This window comes from Periplaneta americana, chromosome 12 (genome assembly GCF_040183065.1).
Source record: "Periplaneta americana isolate PAMFEO1 chromosome 12, P.americana_PAMFEO1_priV1, whole genome shotgun sequence".
NCBI lineage: Eukaryota > Metazoa > Arthropoda > Insecta > Blattodea > Blattidae > Periplaneta > Periplaneta americana.
In genome coordinates, this window is record NC_091128.1 from 111547441 (window position 1) to 111559265 (window position 11825).

Consider the following 11825-nt stretch of genomic DNA (forward strand, 5'->3'; position numbering starts at 1 on the left):
TTTGTTTTTTTGCGTTTTAACAACTTACTACTAGCGAATTCAGTTATCTTCGAACTTAATTTAACTATCCACAAAATATTTCTAAGGAAAGGAAGCCCAAAATAAATAATCAAACGCTAACAAAATCTCTTATCATTGCTGGCACAAAACTTATGAATAATACTTGGAGCATTGCTAAAACTACTGTAATATGACCAAAAATATGCTTTTCTACCATTTTTTGGTCAAATATAACTTAAAATATTATAAAATATACATTTATATGGTCAATAAAAACCTTTCAGAAAAGTTAGAAATGGGTTTAACTTAAGTTTGTAAAAAGAGATCAGGATAAAAGAATGACATGACTGTCATAGAAATCTGAGCCCTAATAATAAAGTATGATAGCGGCTTGTGTTAGTTAATTTTTTTGTATTTGCAGGAAGACTCATCTCTTGAATGCACCAAACACCTTAGATTTTGTAGGGGCCGCAACCTAATGTTGAATTTTACAGATTTGTCTTCACGCAAAGAACAGTTAAGATATAAGATGGATGTGCTTAAAGAAGGACAAATTGGAGGTTATTGTAGGTGAGATACAAAATATTTATCCATATTTCTAAAACAAGTTGAACGTTAAAGTATCCACGTATTTGAAATTGTCATTTAAAAACGTTTTGATGATTATAATGTTTTGTTACTGAATTAATACATATTATCAACCAAATGTTTCATTTTTATGTAAAATATTGTAAAAATGTATGGTTAATAAATCAATGTTATATCATTTTTTAACAGGTTACACAAATCAAGACTAGAAGAAGAATGTGATCAAATAAGTCCTCTTCAGTCATGGGGACCAGAATTACGTTATTTTACTACACTTCCAAGACGTCCAATTATAGAAAAAGACTGTGATATTGTAATCGAGAAACCTACCTTTATATTAAAAATAGATGCTAGTAAGTGCAATTGGTTCTTGATTTGAAGTAATGTTACATTAAAGAGATGGTCATAGTATGTTTTCAGCACTCTGATTGAATGTTCAAAGAACATTGTGAAATGTTAGAAAATACAGTGAAACCTCGGTAATATGCTCTTCAAGGGACCACATAAAAATAGTGTATTAAACGGGACCGCGTATTAGTGAGAGTGGGTAATTTTTGGATTTTTACAATTTTAATACAAAGGTATGAATCAGCATAAACATTTGTTGAAGAAATTTAAGGATAAAAAACTGTAATTATGCAGGATTTTATTTTCTTTCCTTTCATAAAATGTCACAAGAAATACGCTGTCTTAACAATTAAAGTGCCCATTAATTTTAAAAAGTTAATTGTTTTCTGTCTTGCACTTGTTCCAGTAATATGAATAATTGCATTTTCCACACAATTTAAATCGGAAGTGACATCTAGAAACATTAATGAATCTACAAATCACACACACTGCGGCAAGGGCTTCGTTATGAGAAGGCTTTGGAATGTCTACTGTCAAAATGACGTCCCTCTGCTGCTAGAAAAACCTGGCACCTTTTCAACACGTTTATTAAACACTTAATATATATTTATTTAATAGTGAAATACGTAATCTGTATTGAAAATGTTCGGAGGATTTGTTGCTGGCAGAAAATTTGTGATTTAAAGTAACTAATACAAAGATTCCCTCTGTTGCAGCAGTCAACATGTATCATCATTTCTGTGATTTTTTTAACCTATATGCCTCGCTGCATGTGAATTCATCACATCCCAGCACCTTCTCAACGGATATACACATACTAATTTGGGAGACTTACACATACCAATCAAGTTTTGGATCAGTGTGGGAAGCGTTCACTTCACATCCCCTCTGGGATCTGAAGACATTCAGAGGAGAAACTGTGTGCTTCAGGAACATTGTATTCCCATTGCTTCCCAGAATGATTTTCGGTCTTTATTATAACACGCCAATTGTAAGTAAATATGTTTAGGAATTATTAATATTTCATTCTTTAACTTTAAAGGGCTCGAAATAAGTAAGTTAATATTGTTATAACGAAGAAGGAAAATTCGTATGAAATGTACTGTATAAAAATTGAATACTTGAGTGCAACAAGAACGTTATAGCGGTTTCAGAATAAGAAGGCATATGGCCTAAGCCAATTGAGTGCTAGCAACAGTTCGACGTTGTCACACAGTGCACGGTGCACGAGACGTGGAAGACAGAGAAAACAGATAAGGACAGAACATATCAGTTGCAGGTCTCTCGCTGAGCGAGCTGGTTGAGACCTGTTTCTTCATTGTGTGTAATGTTTAAATATAATTACTTTTACTGAAGTAATTCTCATCTCAATTTTTATTACTTCTTCGCTTCATAGATCAGTAGCTCTTGGAGTCACTGACTTGCGAAATAAAGTGACAGATATGTAGAAATTTACTTTGCTAATGTCTGAGAAAGAATGTTTTAATTCTTACTCAGACTTCCTTGTACAGCAAAGCTGAATTTATTATTGTTTATTTCTCCAGAGGAAAGATAAGGTACAGTTTGTTTGTAGGGGCAGCCTAAGAATCTAGCGATAACAAAACGAAAACATATCTATAGATACGTACTTTAGTATTGAAGTTGGAAAGTATTTCATTTTTCCTGCGTTAAATGAAGTCTATATAATTTAATTTAATTCTCTAGCTTATACATACCTAGTGGTCCAGGGTTCTACATTCTGGTTACGAATCTGGTTATAATGCAACATAATCATAATGTGTGTTCATATATAATTCAGTACTCATACTGAAACTGTAGATTATTTTATTTTTCTCTGTTAAACTAAGTTTATCTAATTTTATTTTATCATCTAATTGTTACATATCTAGAGGTCCAGTGTTCCATATTCTGGCTAAGAATCCGGCTATAAGAATATAAGCATATCTGTTCATATGTAGGCCTAATTCAGTACTCATATTGAAACTGAAGATTACTTTCTTCTACTTTGTTAAATCAAGTCTATCTAATTTAATTTAATCCTCAAGCTTATACCTACCTAGAAGTCCAGTCTATGTTCTATCACTCTGGCCTGTGGCCATATAAACCTACGAGTGAAGGTAGTTGTACAGAAGCGAATATGAAAACCGTAATCCAATAATATCGTTAATATATTGAAGATAAAATTGTATATTAGAAAAAAACGTATAAAGTGTAATATATATAATGAAAGGTGTTTAAAATAGAAATTGAGTTTCGGAATTATAAAATCTCCTCGTTCCTAGCATGTCTGTATTTATTTTAAAAGTGAAATGTAGTTAATGTGCTTCATTTTATAAAGTTTTCTAATGCTCTTAAGGAAGAATGTTGTTAATGCTCTTCGTATAATTCATGGAAAAAGAGGCAGAAGTGTTTATGTTTACAATATCATCCAAATATCTCATATGTTTATGCAATATTTCGTCTTATACCATGTATAATATTTCAATGAAAAGTGAAAATCGTACCTATGGTTATTCTCAGCTTTCTTCTTCTTTCCACGTTCTATTATAATGGCACTGCTAACACATACTACTAATGTATTTCAAATATCGTACGATGAAGTAATACACGGTTCTGAAAATTGTACAAATAATTAACACGTTTGTTTTGAGTTATTTTCAAGGAGAGGTAAATTCAAGTATACCACTTATTTTAATTGTCTCTTTTTCCTGTCCAAGAATATGAGAAATGTATGCACTTCTAAACCACATGCCTCTGCAGTCAGATTCTTTGTTCGTGAAGAACTGACACGCACTGCATCATAAGTTAGTCCCTTAAAAAAATTATATACAAAAATACCATACTCATCGCTTGTGAGTGTAGGCCTATCCTTTTGCGTATAACAGATGAAACATTAGAGCCAATTGCAAATTCCTTCAAGAGACATTGTTACGGTAAGTTATACATCATACAAGAGAAAACAGTCCACATCTGAATTTGAAAATAAACAGATTCTATCTTCGTTTACAGAGACGGAATTGAGAGCAAAATATGTTCTATGCTGTAGGTTGGATATCTCTGTTTAATCTTAAAGCGATAACACGCGAACCAGTTGACATACAATTGCCATTCTTGTACTGTTGGATTCAGAATTCGGAGCTCTATCGAATGGCATAGCTTAAAATTCATTCCTAGCCATAAGTATTGTGCGCGCAAGAAAGAAACTAATACGCGACACTTCAGCGAGACTTCGCGACGATTTAACTAGGCAACACCGCTTCACTGTCACTGGCTAGTCGAGATAGACCGGCCTGAACTAGCTCCGCCTTATATGCCTTCTTATTCTGAAAACGCTTTAGTGGTAAAATAGTATGTTGAGAGAAAAAAAAAAAAAAAGTCAAAATTTTTATAGTGTTGAGACTTACAGCTACATATGAATATACTGAAAAATATATTTATTAGTAAAAATACAAATTGTTAACATTCTGAAGTACCATCGAATTAAACTATTTTTACAAAAATAATGGACTTTTGAAATAATACAATTAATGCTGTTCTTGTATAGAAGAGATAATTCCCAGACTTTTATGTTGGAACTTTCACATTTTTCTTGTTTACTGGATTATTCGTATTTGAACGTGTTTTACAACTCAGATTTCTGAGACTCATTACTGGTGGAATCAAAACAACTCCAATAGATTCTATGAGGTTCCTCACTAATATTAACAGCATCAAAATGATAATAGAAGAAAAAGCACTGATTCAATATGAAAAACTATCAGATTACCAGAAAACATTGGCATTCATACAGTCCTCTCTGTAGATTGAAAACTCAAAAAAGTTTCATATCCATTGTTCAAGAATTAAAACAGAAAATCAATATCCCGAATTTAAAAGAAAACTTACAAATTAAACCAAACCCTTTAACTCTATTAAATATAGAATATAATCTAAATTTAACAGAAGAAATACTGAAATCAGAAGTAAACACTGAAATACTGAAACAATTTTCTTTAGAGACAATTAATATTAGGTACCCTCCACAAAACTGGCGGATCCTTGATCTCCAGGGAACAAGGTGCCGGTGCAGGTGTTACGTGCTGTCTCTTCTCACTTTATAGATCTCTTGGATATGGAACAACAAGTTTTGATGGTGAAATCATGGCAATAAGTGAAAGTATCAGGAATCTTCTATGCCACATCAATAAATTTAGGAATGCAGTTATATTGTCAGACTCCAAAGCAGCTATTCTATCAATAGCCTCTAAACACACACCTTCATCTCAAACAGCAGAAATAACTAAAATGCTCTCTCAATTAATATCACTAAAAAAAAAAAAAATTGTATTCCAATGGATACCATCCCATTGTGGAATCCTGGGAAACGAGAATGCAGATGCTTTAGCAAAGAAGGGCAGCACTGCAACTTACAGACCTGTTACTAAATCTACGTATTACTCTGTGAAAAGATTTATTAAATCTACATACTTAGACTTCAACAAACAAAATTTGATAACACAATCCCAAGGGAAAAAATGGAACTCTCTGCATCAAAATCCACAGTTAATTCCCGATTTACCACGAAAATCGTCTGTAGCTGCATTTAGATTGGCAACAGGCCATGATTGTTTGGCCAAACACCTACATAGAACTGGAATATATCAGTCCCTTAACTGTCCATTGTGCAACTCAAACCAAGAAATGGATTCAGAACACCTCAAAATCTGTGCTTCAGTGGCTGGTCATGATAATATCTTTGAAAAATGTTGGAGTGCAAGAGGTCAAATGACTTTATTCTCAAACGCCTGGCATTAGAAAACAACAACAACTCAGATTTTTATTCAAGTTCTGAATTATCACTTCGGTCAATGTTATTCGCACTGTCCATGTTTAGAACACACACAACACAATCAGCATTTTCTGGTTTCAAACATTTAGGCAGAGACAACGAATCTACAACTGTTCATCCCGGAAAAATCGTACCGCGACAATTCGTCCCAAACTATTTATCACAACGTGTTTTGATACTGCTACAAGATTTGTACCACAACAAATCCTTCCAAAATATTTGTCCCAACATGTTTTCATCCCACGTTCGTGCCAAATAAGTCATAAGTGTTTTCACAATTGATTAATGCACTGTTGAGTGAAATAAAACATTACATAATACTTTTAGAATAGATTTTCTGCTATGTCGAAATTAATTTGGTTTTGCCTTTGTGATATGGTGAGACGTGATATTCCATGATGTTTAACCAATTTGTGCAACGAATTTTGATCTTGTTTTAAATTTTCGCCTGTTGTTAAATAACTGATAAGGATTATTTCTAGACAATTTCTTAATTACTAAAATTTTTTAATTATTAAAATTTCGCAGTGGGACAATATATCGTGGTATGTCATAGATTTGGGACGAAATATTCTTGGAACAATTTGTCATCGGATGAATTGTCGGGATACAAATTATATTCTTGGGACTAATTGTCGCAGTACGTATTTCCCGGTACGATTTTTCTGGTAGGATTTAACCCCTTGTTCAGGAACATCACTCAAATTAAGGTCTTGGTAACTTTGAGGAGAAGAACTGTGATTCTAGTGGCTTATATTTCTTGGCTGATATTTTCTTTCCTGTATGTGCAGATATGTTTCACCATAATTTCGATATTGTTTTTATTAGTATTTCTTTTCTTCCCATTCATTTAAATTACATTTACTCTTAACACAGTCAACACTTTCGTCTTCCGAGATAATGATTTGTTCATCAATCCCGGCCATCTTGCTTGGTATAATATAATGCTGTGCTTGATACTGAAATCAATCTTCTTAATGTATCCAGCTGTTTGCTGACAACATAAAGTCCACTGTAGTCTTTTCAGTTCTTGTTTTTCATGAGAAACGAGGGGTATTTTGATCGGTGTTCATTATAGATGCCTGTTGCTAGTAGCAGAGTTGAGGTGTAGTCAATATATATTGCAGGGCTGTGTCTTCTGCAACTGATACTGATAATTTGTGGTTTATTTTTTTATTTTTTTTTTATTGGTTTATTTTACGATGCTGTATCAACATCTAGGTTATTTAGCGTCTGAATGATATGAAGGTGATAATGCCGGTGAAATGAGTCCGGGGTCCAGCACCGAAAGTTACCCAGCATTTGCTTGTATTGGGTTGGGGGAAAACCCCGGAAAAAACCTCAACCAGGTAACTTGCCCCGATCGGGATTCGAACCCAGGCCACCTGGTTTCACAGCCAGATGCACTGACCGTTACTCCACAGGTGTGGATTAATTTGTGATTTATGTATGGACAGTATAGAAGAATGTGTTCCAGATCTTCATCATGATTATTACACCATAGACAAGTAGGATTATCAGAAATGTGAAATCAGTGTAGGTACAATTGTGTGACAATGTGACCTGTTCTGGCTCTTGTTAAAAATGCTTGAACATGTCTGGGCAAGTTTATGTACATTTCCAGGTCATATGGTTTCTTTTGTACGGACTGTAAAATTTTTCTTTTGTCAGAAGAGAGCCAATTGTTGATCCATAGGTTTATAAAATGAGACCTTACTGAAGCAAAGGCACTGGATAGAGATATCACTTGAAGAGGTCTTGGTTGCAAATATGTTGCCTGTTTTGCAATATTATCGACTTTCTCGTTTTCAGGTATACCACAATGACTAGGTATCCATTGAAATGTTATTTCCTTTTGGAGTTTTTTTAGTTTACTTAGTTGTTTCTGAATTGGAATAATTCTATGTGCGTTTAGGTTTGATACATATTTCATTATATTAAATATAGCCCTCTTGGAGTCAGATGAGGATGCAATAACAGCATTGTGTGTGATTGGTTTTTCATGGATCTCCTCCATCTAGCGATGAGGTAGTGAAATAATTTTTTTGAAGTCGATAGCTCATAGTTTGATTTTTTTATTTATTTTTTTTTTTTATCTTAGTATGTTATTTTACGACGCTTTATCAACATCTTAGGTTATTTAGCGTCTGAATGAGATGAAGGTGATAATGCCAGTGAAATGAGTCCGGGGTCCAGCACCAAAAGTTACCCAGCATTTGCTCATATTGGGTTGAGGAAAAACCCCGGAAAAAACCTCAACCAGGTAACTTGCCCCGACCGGGAATCGAACCCGGGCCACCTGGTTTCGCAGCCAGACGCATTAACCGTTACTCCACAGGTGTGGACTCGTAGTTTGAAGAATGTAATGTGTGCATTTATGCAATAACAGCGTTAGATGTTAAATGCTCTTGTTGCACCCAGATATTCAATTGACATGTTTTATGGGCAGTTTTTAAATTTTTTTCTCTTCACAAAATTTCAATACAGGGATAAGAATATTTAACTCTATCCTGTTTCTCTTTTGTATGTAATACTTTAATATAGAGTTTCCTATTTACAAGGTGCCTCAATATCTTTGTCTACTGTTTCTTTCTGTTAGTGGGGGGAGAGGGATCGTTTATAAGTTTAGGGGTGATATAATAAGTGATGGATCTTACATCACGAGTGTATGATTTCATAAACTTAACTCCAGTGAAATATGTTGGAAGTCATCAGTCTTTATAGTTACGCAATATTGTATTGTTTGCTACAGTTTAAAATACCATGCTCTCGATTAAGTCGTGTTCCCCACTTTTGAAAGGTAAAAATAATAATAATTAAACAGAAATTACAAAAATAAAACTTTTAACCAACTTAGTCGAGACAAATGAAAAACCATTAAACACAAAATACATTTCAGTTAACGAATTTTATCCTGGAACAGGATCCTCCCGTCTCTGATGCTAAGTTATCTAGTATTGGTCAATGAAGTTTTGTGGAGGTGTTATTTCATAAATTTCTTGTGAGTTGTGCAATGAAGTGATTAAACATGTGTGATTTATTTCAGATCTGGGGTTGTGAAAAGAGTGGCCTTTTCCATGCATTCTCAAAGCACATTTTACATAGATTAAAAATCCCCTTGCATAAACGATCTGATTCACGAATTCATGTAACATTACTATCAAGGGACACAACATATAGAAGGATTCTAAATGAAAAAGAACTAATTGAAGGATTAGAGAAGAATAAGAATTACGTTGTTAAAAAGGTAAGGAGGCTCTTGCCACTTAATATTTCAAATTACTTATACATGTCAGAAATTGATAAGGAATGTTTTATCCCTTTGCAGTTTTTCAATGAAATAAATGATTTTTTTGCAAACTAAATAAAAAGATTATTAACACATCATTATTTTCTGCTATTAGGAAGTGTGGCAACTCTGGCACTGTCTGGCAGTGACTAAGGGATAGGACTCTTATTCAGACAAAGTGCGTGTGTGTATTTGTAGGTGAGCTGGCAATGTGCTGTTGCCATGCTATGCCAACTCTTTATCCCAATTTTCTAATTAATCATGCACTTAATTACAAAATGCATAAAAGTTTTTTTTATTTATTTTAATGTATTCTACTGCGCCTTCAATGTACACAGTTATATCACTTCCACCATGTATATAATTTAAAGAGTGAAATAATTAAAATTGAAGGAGTAAAAATAATAAATTGTGAAAACAATTAAAGACCTAGAAAAGTGAGTATCACGTTGGTGACCAATACTTTCTCATAATTTTTTTACATGTTTGGAACAATTCAGTTTCTTTATCATGTTGCAAAATTTAAACATTTGACATCATTTAGAAGTTAAACCGCTGCAGTGACCAAGTGGCTTATCATACAGACATTCTGGGTTAGAGTCTTGTTTTGGCCTTGGATTTTGACAAGGTTACATTTAGTTTCGTTACGGTAGGCCTTAAATTCCCGAGTGGTGGGGATGGAGTGCGCGGACAGCGGGAATTGTACAGAGTGTTTAGTTGACGATTGGAGTCACAAATAACACACACAATGTTCAATAACAAATGTAGTAATGCAACACTACGTAATAATGTGCGCTCAACAAACACGTCCCCTGCATAGTGCCATAACTTTTTGCTGCCTCTCTCTGTATGCCTGGTAATCCTACAAAGTATGGCAACTCAGCTACTTTATCCAAGTATGCGTCATTGTTCTCTATGGAACATTGTGAATAAGATTTCACGCCTTTGCACTCAATGGGCAGGTAATGTTTTATATTTGTCCATTTCCTGCGGAGATTGTGTTCACAGTGTGAGGGGAGATTTCGAATGAGCTCATTTACAACAGTTCCCTTGTTAGAATATTTGTAACAAAAATTAAAACGGAAAATGTATTATGTGTCTTTCTCGTGTTAAATTTACATTACCTTGTTAACATGTTTAGCCTGTTATCGGCCATCTTCAGAACTGGTTGTTGCTGGTCTTGACGCCTTTTGTTTGTGTTTCCTATGGGGGTGTGTTTGTGTAGTGTAATGTGGAGTCAAAGAGTGTGTGTGTTCTGAAATTGAGCTACATCATCAGTAGCGAATGACAAGATGCACACGTTTAAATGTAGCCGACCTGCAACGTGATTGGCTGCCGGAAATAAGAGCGACGGGACTATAGTTAATGATGTCTTATTTTTATATCAGGTGATCTACAACAGGGAAATGGACTTCAAGAAACAGCTAGAGTCCACTTATAATACAGATATTTTCATTGGAATTCATGGCGCTGGTCTTTCTCATTTGATGTTCCTGCCAGATTGGGCTGTAGTATTCGAATTGTAAGTGTTTTCAATAATAAGAAATTCGAAATTCCAGTGCTTGTGATATTTGTAGAGATATACATACAGTAGAGCATCAATTATCCGAAACAATTGGGGACAGGGGGTGTTCGGATAACCGATCATTTACGAAAACAAGTTGTACTGGTGTCGTAGGAGCAGTATGAAACAAAGAAACACTGATATTAAACACAAAACTGTACATACAGTATATATTTTGTATCACGCGTCTTACAAATAACACAGAGAACTGACTAGCCTAGTTTGACAAGTTCAAAATGGTCATTAAAGTAGTCTACAGTTTAGTAAAAGAAGTCAATTTTTTTTTATTTTATGTATTTATTTATTTATTTTTTTTTTGCTTCAGAGGTGAGACTCGTTTTTTTGCTGCTAAATCTCGCAAATAGCGCTAGCAAAACTTCTACATGGCGTGAGCACAAATTTGAATTTGCCGACTGGAACACTTTCGGTTAACTGATGTTTTGGTTGGTCGGTATTCAGATAATCGATGCTCTGAAGCTCAATAATCCAAACGTCTGATAATCTGAATGTACTTCAAAATGTACATACATTACCGAAAAACACGGGAAACGAGAGTTTTTTTCATTAAACTTTCTTGTACTGGAGGTACGTATGTAGAGTTGATTGTAGTGATTAGTGAAATACAACATTACTATTAATTTTGCTTTACTATTCTTTATGCTTTAACTGTTTGTTTGATATTTTTAGGTAGAGTAATTTCATATTCGGTAATTCTAACGAACTGACAATCCAAATTATCCCCATTCCCATTTGGATTATCCAGGTTCTACTAAATTGTTTGAAGCACAATAAATTGAGAAGAACTTAATGTCTAGTTTTTAAAATGATTCTGATGTATATATGATATTTTAGATACAACTGTGAAGATGAGAGTTGCTATTTGGACCTAGCAAGACTGAGAGGGGTAAAGTACATCACTTGGCAAGATAAAAGTAAACTTTTCCAACAAGATGAGGTAAGAATACAGAACATGAAACATAACTCTGAAATATCTTGTACCTGGCCATCATAACTATGCTGTTGTCAATTTGATCCTTAGTATGTAATGTATTTATTATTATTATTATTATTATTATTATTATTATTATTATTATTATTATTATTATTGTTATTATTATTAGTATCATCATCATCACAGTCACAATCATCATTGCTATTACTGTTATTTTAACTATCTTTTTTTTTTTCTTGTGTTAGCTTAATAAGTG

The 11825-nt window shown here is 33.8% G+C and overlaps 1 protein-coding gene across 2 annotated transcripts in view; it reads left to right on the forward strand.

Moving 5' to 3' along the window:
- Nucleotides 1-11825, forward strand: part of Eogt (EGF-domain O-GlcNAc transferase) — a 31327-nt gene that overhangs the window by 6869 nt on the left and 12633 nt on the right. Inside the window, exons 4-9 of one of the 2 annotated variants that reach the window (XM_069841972.1) lie at nucleotides 422-570; nucleotides 778-941; nucleotides 1656-1927; nucleotides 8811-9011; nucleotides 10442-10575; nucleotides 11470-11572. In XM_069841972.1, the coding sequence (XP_069698073.1) occupies nucleotides 422-570; nucleotides 778-941; nucleotides 1656-1927; nucleotides 8811-9011; nucleotides 10442-10575; nucleotides 11470-11572 (1023 nt within the window). Of the gene's footprint in view, nucleotides 1-421; nucleotides 571-777; nucleotides 942-1652; nucleotides 1928-8810; nucleotides 9012-10441; nucleotides 10576-11469; nucleotides 11573-11825 lie in introns of both variants that reach the window. The other variant, XM_069841971.1, reaches the window with a different exon arrangement.